Here is a 13213-nt window from a genome sequence, read left to right as displayed (position 1 = left end):
CGTTTGTCAGAAACATTAACAACTCTCCTCAAAGGCAGGAAGAATGTGGGTCTTGATAGTGTTCCCTGTGGCTGGCTTCTGTCTGATGCCTCATTAGGGACGGGAGCCGTGGCCCAGGGCACCAAGTTTACACCCAAGTTTCAATCCTGGCTCTGCCACTTACTGTGTTGCTTTAGGCAAATCACAGAACCTCTCTGGTTACTGTTCCCTTGTCTGTAGAGTGGAGATAAGGCTGCCTCCCTGGAACAGTGGTGAGACTGACACTAGCATTCACAAAGCCCCCCGAGGTGGCCTTGGCAAAGGGGAGCTATACACTTGGTGATTACGCTGAGCTGCACAAACTGGGGGAACACAGCCTCCCACGGCCCTGGGAGGGAAACCAAGCCTGAGAAGCCAAGCTGGGGTCCCGCCCGCGTTGTCCACGCCGGCCCAGCACCTGGCCTGATGGCCCACAGGGCCCCCACACCGTGCACTCTAAGGTCAGCTGGAAGAACAAGCTAGCGCGTGCGGGAGTTTTCCTGCAGGAGCCAAACAGAGGGCCCACTGTCCTTCAAGGCTCCCACGCCCTCCGCCCCCACACCTGATCTCCGCGTTGATTGCATCCAGCTGCTCCTGCAGCATCATGGCCAGCGTCTGGGCATCTGAGTGGCCACTGGGGGAGACAACATCCATGGAGCCCACCAGACCCCTTGGCTCATCCTCATCCACATCGGAGATCTCAGGGTCACTGTCAAAGGAAGGGGTGGCCGCGGGGGCCACCACCCCAGGCAGCGGAGATGGCTCCCAGTCCTTAGCAAAGAAGGAGGGTAAAGGATAGCAACAAGGCACAGCGGGGGACTGAGGAGCAGAGCCCTCCCCACCAAGACCCGCAGCCTGGCATCTCCTGGGAGCCTGTTAGAAACGCAAGGGCTCAGGCCCCACCCTGGACCTGCTGATTCAGAGTCCACACTTTAACAGGGTCTCTGGGTGAGTCACCTGCACATTGAAGTCTAAGAAATACTACTCTATACTGCTAAGAAACCTTACTAAGAAATACCACTAAGAAATACCCCATGGCCAAGTGGTTAAGTTTGCGCACTCCGCTCCAGGTGGCCCAGTGTTTCGTTGGTTCAAATCCTGGGCGCGGACATGGCACTGCTCATCAAACCACACTGAGGCAGCATCCCACATGCCACAACTAGAAGGACCCACAACGAAGAATATACAACTATGTACTGGAGGGCTTTGGGGAAAAAAATAAAATCTTTAAAAAAAAAAAAAGAAATACTACTTTAACTAACTCAAGGAGCTGGATAGCAGAGTGGTTACGACAGATTCCAGAGAGAGACTGTCTTGCTTTGACTCGCAGCTCCACCAAATCCTAGCTGTGCAACCATGGAAAAGTTGTTTAACCTCTCTCTGCCTTTGTTTCTTCATCTGTCAAATGGGGATAATAGTAATACCTACTTGGTAGGCGTGTGTGAGGATGAAGTGAGGAAATGCATATGAAGCATGGAGCACGGTGTGGAGTACAAAGTAAGCAGCACAGAAAGGCCATCAGTCTCTCTGAAGACAAGGAGGACTAGAGCCAGGGAACACGAGAAGGCCTTGCAGGCCAGCCCTGTGTCTCAGAGCTTCAGCGTGGTGCAGAACCCTCCAGTGACCCCTGGGAGGAGGCGGCTTCTCAGAAAGCATCCTACAGACCTCTTCGGTGGACAAAGGCCCAGAAGAGGCAAGAGCCAGAACGGGCTGGGACACTGCTCTTGCCGGTCCTCCACCACCCAGCCCCCAGCTCCCCGCAGGGCCCCCTTCCAGCTCCTGCAGCCTAAGTCTGAGCTCCAGGGCAACAGCTGTGCTCCTAGAACCAGAAGGAAGCAGGAAGGAATAGCACTTTTCTGCCCCTTGTTTTTCCTGTTTCCTGACAAACCCCCGAGACGGACTCAGCAGGAACTCAGAGCTGCTTCTCAGAAGATTTCAGGTCCCATCCCACGGGCCAGTTACCCTGCCATCCCTCCCTCGTCGCCCTCATAAACCACAACTTTTATTCCAGAAAGCTTGCCATTTGCATCTTGCCCTGCATCCCCCACCCCAGCCACCAGAAACACACGCCTGCACACCCAGGCACACGTGTACACGCTTCGGGGGGCCTCAGGGACTGGCTGGCCGCCCGCCAGCCCCTATCTCTCGCCCACCAGGAGGCCAAGGCAAGGGGGGGACACAGCTGTTGCAGCTGACGACGGCCCCGACCCCAGGGCTGCAGCTGTCGTCCACACAGGGGAGGGCAGGGGAGGATTTGCGCCGCACGCCAGCCGTCTGTGAAACTGGAGCCAGGCACGCGGCCGAACTGACCCCAAACTCCCCAGGGAGACTCCCACCCCTCCACCCCTCACCTTGGCAGACTCCTCCCGTAGTGCTGAGTAGCGGCGATGCAGACCTGGGGGCGCATGGGTGGCTGTGCTCAGAGAGAGCCGCACGTCCGCTGTGCTGCCCATGTGTGACCTTGAGTCGGGGGGGGGGAGGAGAAAAGACAAGCTCTGAGGACCGGGAGCCCCAGCTCACCACCACTGGGCCCAAAGAGTGAGGGGTCTTCAGCTTGGAGAAGAGAAATCCTAGCAGGACATAGAGCTATTGTAAATGTTTTAAGGGCTGCCATGTATGCAAAAGATTAGATTTATTCTCTGGTACTCCAGAGATCAGAATGATCCAGGAGAGAAAGTTCTAGAGAGGCATCTTTCCATTTAACATAAGAAGTACGTTCGAAAGGCAGGAGTTGGCTGATGATGCAACTGGCGGCTTTAAAAAAGCTGCGTTCCCCATCAAAGAGGTATTCAAGCCGAGGCTCTCTGGCCATCTGACAAGAAGTAGGGGGGTGCCCAGCACTGAGGGAGATTGCAAGGGATGATCTCTAAAGGCCCTTTTAACTCCAAGGGCCTTTGTTTCTTGGTCTTCTCCCCAGGGCTCCCCATAATACGGACTGAGTCCCTGGCAGAAATTCAACCCAGGCATACCCCCAGGAAGCTTCGGGAGGCCCTGACACTGTATCAGACACACGGGCCAGAGAAACCACTTTGACTGCCCCCACTGTCTGTTCCAACCCTGATCCCAGTAATGATCCTCTAATATCAGTGACACTTCTTCCCTATGCCTTCCCAGTTTGGAACCCTTTAGGGAGCCCAGTGCAAAGGGACGGGGTGCACCTATGACAGCCCACACAGGCAGCTAGAGGGAGAGGGGCGCTTCTGTTTGTCCCCGTCTTCTCCCCTGCAGCTCAGCCCCAACTCCACAATGGGTCCAGCGCTCCCCTAGTCAAAGCCAGGAATTCCCATACATTAAGGTACACCAGGCCGTGGCAAACAGCTTCGTGTACTCTGGACCATGTCTTATTAACTGGGGGTCGGTCTCTTCCGAGCGACCTACAGGAAGGGAGAAACAGGAAGTATCCAACTGCAATTTTCCGCCTGTCCCCTGCTTATCTCCAGGCTCCTGTACAATGCCTGATGAACCGGAAGATGGCACCTCAGTTCCTGCCACCCCAGACGCCTACAGGCTTCTCTTCTTCAAACTCAACCTCCCCTCCCTAACTCAAGCTCTGCCCCTCCGCACATATACACGTTTCCTTTAACCTCTCTTCAGGGAAGCTGATCCCTATTTCCCTAACAGCAAGAGCAGAGCGAAAGGAACCTCAAGGGTTCTGATCTGAGAGACTTTGGAGTGGAGAGAAAACAGCCAGGAGCCAGGAGCCGTGAGAGGCATGACCCACTTCCATCTCCGTGGCCTTCACCCTGCCTCTCTGGGCAGAGAACTGAGCACAGGCTTGAGGTCTGAGTTCAATATCAACTGCTTTACAAAATATGAAGAAAAATCCAGAAGCTCCCTGAAATGTAGCCCTAATTCAAGCATTAGGTGGAGAGCTCCACTCACATCTCTTAAAACATTTTCAGGAAAAGGGACGCCACAACCAGGAGTAACATGGCATCTCAGCTTCCAACAGGAAGGAAGCTCCTGATGCCTCATCTCAGTCTCTCCCGCTGCCTTTCTGCCCACCATGTGCTGCCTGAACCGAGGCAGCCCTCGACTCCTCAACCGCAATGCTCCAAAGCCCTAAAGACGGCGTCTCAAAAGAACTAGAGCGAACCGGACACTCCCACGAGCGGGCCCCGTGGGACACAGGTGAGCACGTAACTCAGCAGACCCCTCTCAAGGGCATACCCTTTGTCAGAGCAGCAGGAGGCAGAGCCTGTCCCACAGCACTGGGGAAGGAGCATCCTGTGCTTTACGTGCCTCTCAGCATCCCTCAGAGGACAGGTGACCCTTTCTCAACTGCCCTCATGAGCTGGGCGACTCTGACCAAGTTCTCTGAGCCTCAGTGTCCCACCCAGAGCAGAAGGCAGACCCTAAGGTCCTGGGCTTGCAGAGCGAGACGGAAGGAGACAGTGAGGAGGGCAGACGAGGCTGAGAAAAGAAGCTGGCATTAAGAGTACATATGGTACACTAGAAACCAGGCCAAAAGCTATGAGAAGCCGTCACTAGTCCCACTGTAAAGACCCCTTGATCAAGATCAAGCAGCCAGCAAAGCTGGACTCTGACCTGGAGCCGTGTGGCCCGGTAGCTGGGGCTCTTCCCAGCAGAAGGCTGTCACTCAAGACCCTGAGGAATATGCTGGAACCACAGGCCCACTGCATTTGGTGGGAAGAAGTTTCCCTCCTCAGAGTCCATCCAGGACCCCATCCTCGCACGCCCAGCCTCCCGTGCTCCAGTACCTGGAGTGGACGCCATCCACAAACGGCCCCCCTCGACCCTTCAGATGGTCCACCTCTTGGCGCAGCTTCTCAATCTCTTCGGATAGGCGGCCCTGTGCCAGGCAGACCCAGGTGGGGGTGGGGACCAGGGAAGGGCAGAGAAGGGAGAGAGGGACAAAGAGGACAGCAGAGTTGGGGAGAAGCAGAAGAACGCACCACAAAGTTCAAAGCCGGGGGCCCCAGGCCAGGCCCACAGATGACACCAAAAGAGAAGCAGTCCAACTGGAAAGTGAGCAGAAGGGTCAGCAGCAGGCAGGCAGAGGGGCAGGGCCAGAAGCGGGATCTGTCTGGGGAAGGACTCTACCAGATAGGCCTGCTGGGCCCTCACCACCACACAAATGCCTGGCAAACGAGGCTGGGCAGCAGAAGGGCCCTGGTGCCCTCGCAGACCTCATGGCCACTGCCAAGGCAGGGATGTAGCTAATCCTCCCAGAAACACGGGACTCTAGCCTCACCAAGTGTGAGATACTTGTGTTGAGTGCTGCACTGGGCCTGCCTCTCTGCTGCCCACTCTGTGCCTATGCCTACGGCCTCAGTTTCTTCTATGGGTGGTGATGCATCCGCCATGACGGCTCTACTGAGGATTAGTGAGATCAGGTATGTACATGGACCGACAACTGGGCTGGCACAGGCTGGCTGTCAGAGCAGCTGCCCACGGCACAGGTGTGTTCCCTGCTCACAGCACGGCCGGTGGGCTGGCCGGCAGCTGTACCTTGTGATGGTGCTGCTCCTCAATCTGCCGCTGGGAGCTCTCCAGCTCCTGGATCAGCGTATTCTGGGGAAGAACAGCTGTGAGCCCACCCCGCGCCCTTTCCATCAGCTCCAGCCGGCCCCCGCCTCGCTGCCCAACCTGATCCTCGGTCTGCAGCCCCCTCCCAGCCCCGCCTCCGCAGGCCGCCCCGCCCCTCCCAGCCTCACTCCACGCCCCTGACCAACCTCTCCCATCCCAACCCCGCCCCTACCAGCGGCCCCGCCCCCTTCCTGCAGCCCCACCCACCCCGGCCCACGCACCTTTTCCTCCAGGGCCGCCATGCGCTCCTTGAGGTGGAGCTGCAGCCGCTCGTTTGACTCACTCAGCAGCCGGTCCACGGTGTCAGACAGCCGCTTGTTATGGTCCTCGTTCATCTTCTCCCGCTGGCGCACCTGCACAGCCAGGCCACCTCGCACCAGCCCACACCGGGGCCATCTCTCCACCGTCCCAGGGAGCCAGCCACCCTCTTTGGTTCTACCCTGCTCGCCTGTCCCCTCTCTCCAGTTCTCCTAACCACTTCCTCCTGCCCCTCTGTGACTCTGTCCCTGGCCAGGTCCTTCCCCAGCTCCCACTTCCTCCATGCCCCACCCACAGTCCGCCCTGGGAAGCTGCCCTAGGGGCAGAGAGCCCGGCCGGTGCCCTCACCCTTGCCAGCTCCTGGTTCTTCTCCTCCAGCTGGCCCTCCAGCTGCCGCAGGTGCTCCTCAATATTGCCATGCCGTTCTTCAGCCTAAGGGCAGGGATGGGTCACTGCAGCCTGCGGATCATCTGCCTCCTGCTCAGGCCTCATATCCCGGCACACTGGTGCCAGGGTGGTCTTTGGGGATCAGGGCCTCAGGTATCAACAAAGCCCAGCCTATCATCTGGGAGCAGAACTGCCAGCACCACTGCCAGGTTCCCCCCGCAACCCCTTCTCGCTGCTCAGGGCCTGCCTTAAAGCATCCCAGAGCTGGGAGCTCAAGAGACTGTAAAGTCTTCCCCACACTTGCAGAAAAAAACTCCACTTGAAAGCATGAGCTACCATAAATCTCCTCTCTGCCTCCAGATACATGGACCTGCATTTAAGAGCATGAACCCAAGCCAGACTGCCTGGGTTCAAATCCTGGCTTGCTCTCTTCCCAGCTGCGTGACCTTGGGCAGGTTATTGAACCTCTATGGGCCTTAGTTTTCTAAACTGTAAAACAGGGATACTAACAGCACCTATGCCCACCGGACCACTGTGAGGACTAAATGATAAGCCATGGCAAACACTGAGGATACAACAGGCAGTCAACAAATGCCAGCCGTGGTTACTCTCTTCATTATGAAACCAGCCCAGGTAGAGTGGTCTCCCCTTCTGTTCATGGATTCCCAGAGATGAGACCCCACTGCTTCTGCTGACAAGATACTCCAGACTGGCACTCTTCTTCCAGTCAGGAAGTCCATCCTTAAAGCCCTCCTCCTATGACTCACTTCAACATCCAAATCACTTCATCCCTTCTTGCCAGTTTTGGAAGACACTAAAGCTGACTGCTCAACATTCCACCCATAACATCCTCTGCTGCACTTGAAACCCAGCCCTTCATCCTAGGGGCTGGAAAACCTTAGAGACCACCAAGCCCAATCCCATCAGCGTAAAGCTGATGATGTCATCATAGAGACAACAGTGTCATCATAGAGATGATGACATCATCATAGCTAACAACACTGATGCCTGAGTAGGGAGGGAGGGACTTTTCCCAGGTCCCAGAGCCAGCCAGTGGCAGATACAGACGTGGTCCTGGCTCTACCAAGGGACAGCCAGGCTGCAGGCTCCATCCCCAGGACCCCAAACTGCCACAGTGACACACTGGCCAGCCTCTGGAGGATGAGACACTGGCTTCCTTCTCCCCATGGGTGGGGGGAGTTATGGAGTCCCCAGTAACCCTCCAGCCAGCTGCAAACACTACTGATTCTCATGATGAACCCACCAACCGTCTGTGTCCATGCATCCACCAAGCTCTCCCAGAGCCTATTCTGTTTTCAGCCTGCACACCTCTTAGGAATTATTACTATTCCAGAAAGTTAACTGTCCACGGGGTAAAATCATATTTCCTTTTATTCGTGCTAAAGCTGCAGGCTTCAAGCAACCAGGGGTGGCCCCACATCTAGAAGGCTTCGTCTTGATAAAGAAAGGTATGCTCATCCTAAACTCCCACTTGCCACCCCTTCAAGGATATACAGACTTTGGCCATATCTCCTCGCAGATTCCTTCCCTCCAGAGACAGAAGTCCTAATTTTCCACCCCAGACCAACAGAAGGAAGTTATTAACCACAAGGTATGAACGACAAGAGAACACTGTGTCAGCAGTCTCCTCTGCTTCCCCCAGCACCTCACACCCCTGTGGGGCGACAATGGCTGGGCGTGCGCTTCCAATTGACAGACACGGACAGTCACACAGTGAGCAGAGTCACACAGTGAGCACAGGTTTCCTAGCTCCCAGCCCCACGTGCCTCCCACTCTCTCCACTCACCGCCTGGCTCCATGAGAGCTCAGGAAGCAGGGGACAGAGGCAGGCCCCCAGGCCCCAGTCCACTTGCCTTGGTGAGGGCTGCAATCCTCTGGGCCAGCTCAGCCTCCACCTCTGGCAGCGTCTCAGCCTTGCGCATCGTCTGCTGCAGCTTCTGCTCTGCCACTTCGAGCAGCTCCTGGAGGTGTCGGGCCTTCTCCTCACACTAGCACAGTGGAGGTGGGGAAGAGTCAAGAGGGGGCATCGAAGCCTCCCCAGCCCACCCAGCCTCAGCAGACCAGCAGAAGCAGCAAGGGACAGCCTTGGTTCCTGGCTGCCAAAGATGCCTGACTGCCCCTTTCCCAAGGTGACTTGCAGCCCCAGGGGCCCCTGGGCCATCAAGGGAAGGTTCTGGCGTGAACATCGGGACCTCCAGAGTCAAGTACAGTGCCTCACCCCCATCTGGGAGAGTTACCTGGCGGTGCAGGGACTCCTTATTGGCCAGCTCATTCTCCAGTTTGTCATTGAGGTCATGGATGGATGTGGCCTCACGCTGAGCAGCCAGGTAGCGCTTCTCCAGCGTGGTGATCCGCTCCTCCATGTCCTCCTTCTGGGCCAGAGCCTGGGCAGGAAAGGAGGGCGTGGGAGGGAAGGTCATAAGCTTCTCCCTCCCCCATCCTGTGGGCACCTCACCAGCAACACCTGCCTGGCTGTGTCTTCCACACTGCCCTGCCACTTTCTGGCCCTACCCATCCCTCCCCGCCAACCTCCGCACACTGGACCCCACCAGGAGTTCGGTCTTCCTGCCCTCGCCTGGCCCTCCCTCCATGCCCAAGGCGTCGAGCCAGCTGCCCTCCCAAGCGCCAAATGCCTGCACCCGGCAGGAGAGAGTGAGGTGGGCCCTTGCTCACCTCTCGGAGGTCCCGCTGATGCTTGCCGCTCAGCTCCTCCGACTTGATGAGGTCCCGGCGGGCCGTGCCCAGGTCCTCCTCAAGTTCAGCCACGGCTGCTGTCAGGGTGACCAGTCGCTCCCGGGCCTGGCTCAGCTCAAAGTTCTGTTTCTCCAGGAGCTCCTGCAGCTCCTCCACCCGGCCCACATCCTCCTCCAGGGACAGGGGGCCACAGTCAGTCACTGGAGCCCAGGGATCCCACTCCCCTGCCCCGCCCCAGGGAGGCGGGAGGAGGAACAGCACGTCCAGAGCAGGTCACAGCACTGCCCCTAATTTCAGAGCACACCTCCAGGTACCCTCCTTCCCCTGGGCCCTGGAGCTTAGTCCAGAGAGTGATCAGATAGCCTCGCTCTCCTGTGCATCTCTGGAAAAACAAGTTCTAGTTTCACCTGCTGTCTCAGCCTCTGGTAACCCAGAAAGGAGCATGACTAGGGGTCAGGAGGCTCAGAGAGAGAAGGCGTCCTGCCTGAAGCTGACACACAGGCAGACAGCACCTAACAATTCAAGTGTGCTGGGCACTAAAACAAAAACCTACAGGTGTCTCTGCAGATGGGGTAGTGAAAGAAGGAAAGAGAGGTGGGAATGTTGGAGAAAGCACCGATTTAATTCAGGCAGCAGCTCCAGTGACCTCAGCAGCGCAGGCCCCCCTCCCATCTGGGGGAAGACATGCCCCTGCTGTGCAGCTCCCCATGACTCACCTTCCACAGGTGCTTTGGTCCCAGTTCCACAGTCCCCTCCTCTTCTGCCAATCCATCCTGCAGCCCTGCCCCCTGCTGCAGGGCAGACACCTGCAGGGGACAGCCCCAGGGCAGTGAGTCAGAGAGGAGAACCTCCTACACACTCCAGGCCCTCCTAAGGCCCTGCCTCCCAGAGGCTGGTAGTCCCCAGCCAAGGCAGCAGGGAGAAACCCGAGGAGGAACAAAGCGGGGCAAAGGGGTGACCCGGCCTGGGCTTCCAGGAGCTGCAGTCTGCAGACGGAGGGGGCAGGCAGCTCACCTGCTGATGGGCACCTGCCAGCTGCTCTTCCAAGGACGTAACTCGTTCCAGGGCTGCCCGGAGCCGCTCTCGCACCTGCCCAAGGTAAGGGGAGATGGAGGAAGAAATGGGAACCCCACTGGACTCAGGCTGGAGGAGCCCAGGCTTGGTCTACCACTGTTGGGTGTGAGACAAAGAGGCAAATTTCTGAGGGAACCTAATAAGGAGAACCTGGAAATTGGGCCAGTGGTAGGAGGGAGCCAGTTATGAAGCCAGAAGGCAGCTCTCCCAAAACACAGGATGCAGAACTCGCAGAGAAGGGACATGTAGCGGTTCCAGGGAAGCCTGGCTGGACGGAGGGTAGGCGGGGGTGGGCCAGGCTGGGTACCTTCTCATCCAGGGCTTTGTGGTGCTCGAACAGTGACTTGAGGGCCTTCAGCACCTCCACCTCACTGGAGACCCCTGAAGGTGACTGGGCCTGGCGCTTCACCACAGTCATCCGCAGTGACCGCTCATGGCGGGACACCAGGCACTCCAGATGTTCCAGAAGCAACTGGCAGTGAGCAGGGAGGGGTGAGAGGGAGGGCTGAGAGGGAGGGCTGTAAGCATGTGCCCCGGGTCCACGAGCAGGGCCCACATGGCCACCAAGTAGACACAAGTACAGCCATGTGTACCACAGTTGAAACGCTCATGAAGCTCCATGCTGGTAAACAGCTCCTGCCCCAGTTGAAGACCCACCGCCAGCCAGCTGCCTGGCCTGTGTCCCAGGACGCCGACCTTCCCACAATCCCCCAACCACAGGTGAAAAGCCGAGCACTGACGATGAAATGATTTCACTATCCCCCAGAACCTAAGCCAGGAAGAGGTAAGGGTGGCGCTGGGATGCACCTGGCCCTGGCCATGCCTGCTCCTTGGTCCAAGGGTTCACACCCCCCACGAACGCATGCCAGGCCCCCCGCTTACCCTTGTGTTATTCCGCTCGGCTTTCAGCTCTGATATCTCTTCCTCCCGCTCAAGAAGCTGCTCCCGACATGTGCTCAGCTCCCGGGTTAAGGTGGCAAATTCCTGAAAACCCCAAGACCCTCAGTGCCTGGGCATTCACCCTGAGCAGTGTCCTGCACACCTGGTCAATGGTGGGGTCCTCTTACCCATCCTTTCCCTCCACCACCCGCCCCAGAAAAATCCCTGTCCATCCACACTGCAGGGCAGTAACCCGCAGCTAGCACGTGCCTCCCAGAGGGTCTGCATCTCTGGGTCCTCCGTGCATTCCAAGCTGTGTTAGGGCACAAGGAAACAGGACTCGACACTAGGGTGAGAAAGTCCCCAGGTCTGCTCTGCAGCCCCTCCTGCCCCAGCCACCAATATAAACAGATGATGTCCTCTCGCCCCTTGTGTTCTTGTGTCCCCAGCAACCAGTGACATTTCCCTTGAGAAACCGATGGAGAGCAGTTTTGCTCCTGTTTTGGCATCATAAGGTCCAAACAGAGACTGGTGGGTATCAGAGAAGGAAGAGAAGGGGCTGTGAAGTGAGTGCCCAGGGAGCTCTCTCCCAGCCCCTCCCCAGGGCTTTGCAAGTTGCAGGTAGCCAGTGAAATAAGGGGATTGAAGGACCCACCTACATGGGAGCAAGTGAGGGTGCAGACCTGCCCAGCCAGCCATGTGGCCGTGTGGCTTCAGCTCTGGCTTCTGGGATCCCTGCTCACTCAGTGTGCCTCCCAGTGCTGAGGCCAGAGCACTGGCCTGGTTTTACCAAATTCCCACACTCTGAGTATATGTTCGGGGGCCCTGTGCCCACACCATCAGGCCCAGACGTCCTCAAAGACATTTCCAGCCAACCCTCCTCCACCCAGGCAAGCATACAGGGCAGAGGCTGGCCCCGCAGTTCCAGGCCCATCATATTCTATTTATTTAGACATCACCTCATTCCAGAAAGGTTTTCAGATAAGCGGCCCCAACTCTGTGAATGCCCAGAGTCTAGGAGTGACTGAGAGAAGCTGCAGCCCCATCCTCACCTGGACCCTCCCTCACACGCCAAGGTCTCACGACCGAAGGAAGGATTCCAAGGCAGTGCCCTCTTACCACCCCAGACCGGGCAAAGGGAAGAAGAGCACTGTGGGAAGGGGACGAGGGACCAGAGAGGCCAGAGCCTGAGAAGCCACAGACCTCTGACCCTGCTCCTTGATTACCAAGGCCATGGCCACAGGTGGTCAAGCATCTCACACCCTGGAAGGCCAGGCTTGGCCCCAAGGCTGCTTCCCTCTTCAGCTTACACACATATGGACATATGTACACACACACTCACTCACACTTGCACACGCACACACATGCACGCGCTTGTCGCCAGAGACAGGACCCAATGGCTTGCCCCCAGCCCCCACCATGACACCGATCTCCTCCCCCGCCCTCCCGTGCAGCGGCTGCCTGGCGTCCCCACCCCAGCCCGTCTCACACTGTGGCAGGGCAGACTCCCAGTGCACAGCGCTGTCACTGATGCAAACTTCCTGTCCGGGTTTTCAAGCTTCTCCCTCACCTTCCTTTCCACACACCCTACAACCTGGCCCACCTGGGTCACCTGCTATTTCCAGTCACCAGAAAGCCTTCCTAGCTCCACACCTTTGCTCAGTGGGCTCCCTCCCCCAGGAGGGCCCAACCCTCTGTCACCAGCCATCACTGATGAAATCACATCCAGCTTTCACAGCCCAAGCCATAGGACATGCCTCCTCGGGACCCTTCCAGCTCCCCAGGGGAAGGCTCTCTCCCTCTTCTGAAAACTGTTTGGAAGGGTGGTTAAGAGCACCGGCTTAGGAGCCCACCATTCAACCACAAATACTGTGAGCAGCTACCACGTCCCAGATCCCGTGCTGGTCACTGGGCACAAAGGGACAAAAAGGACATAATCCCCGCCTGCATGAAGCTCCCAGTGAGGGGCTGGGATCAAATCTCAGCTCTGCCCCATCAGCTGTGTGACTTTAGAAAAGTCACCTAACCTCTCTGAACCTCTAGCCTCTAATCTATAAGACAAAGGTCTAGACCTCCCTCAGGTGCTGCTAGGAGGATCAAATGAGCCAATGTACAGAGAGCATTAGCACAAGCCCCCCAAGGCAGCTGCTTCTATCACTGATATTGTTCCAACAACCCTCTGGGTCTCCTCTCCTCTTCCTGTACAACCTCTTCCAGTCATTTGGGTTCTGGTCTACCTCCTTCCCGGTCTATGAGCACCCGGGGGCAGGGCCTGGTCCTTCACTCAGGGCTTGCTCAGGGCCCCACGCACAGTCAGGTGGGATGGGCCCAC

General features: G+C 57.5%; 1 protein-coding gene across 21 annotated transcripts in view; it reads right to left on the bottom strand.

Annotated features, from left to right (window-relative positions):
* PPFIA4 (PTPRF interacting protein alpha 4) overlaps positions 1–13213 on the bottom strand; it is a 46585-nt gene that overhangs the window by 21470 nt on the left and 11902 nt on the right. For 17 of the 21 annotated variants that reach the window (XR_011434270.1, XR_011434272.1, XR_011434273.1 and 14 more), the window contains 13 exons: positions 10885–10986; positions 10310–10474; positions 9943–10017; positions 9645–9734; positions 8908–9099; positions 8472–8618; positions 8088–8222; positions 6175–6258; positions 5790–5921; positions 5491–5553; positions 4740–4831; positions 2370–2478; positions 581–789 (listed from right to left, as the gene is read on the bottom strand). Coding sequence is in view for 17 of the 21 variants with exons in the window: in XM_023632670.2 (XP_023488438.2) it covers positions 581–789; positions 2370–2478; positions 4740–4831; positions 5491–5553; positions 5790–5921; positions 6175–6258; positions 8088–8222; positions 8472–8618; positions 8908–9099; positions 9645–9734; positions 9943–10017; positions 10310–10474; positions 10885–10986 (1595 nt within the window). In the remaining 4 variants the exon portion in view is untranslated. The remainder of the gene's footprint in view (positions 1–580; positions 790–2369; positions 2479–4739; positions 4832–5490; positions 5554–5789; positions 5922–6174; positions 6259–8087; positions 8223–8471; positions 8619–8907; positions 9100–9644; positions 9735–9942; positions 10018–10309; positions 10475–10884; positions 10987–13213) is intronic. The other 4 variants (XM_070255974.1, XM_070255973.1, XM_070255975.1 and 1 more) reach the window with 1 other exon arrangement.

Source organism: Equus caballus, chromosome 30 (assembly GCF_041296265.1).
Source record: "Equus caballus isolate H_3958 breed thoroughbred chromosome 30, TB-T2T, whole genome shotgun sequence".
In the NCBI taxonomy this organism is placed as follows: Eukaryota; Metazoa; Chordata; class Mammalia; order Perissodactyla; family Equidae; genus Equus; species Equus caballus.
This window is presented reverse-complemented; position numbering and strand designations above follow the sequence as displayed.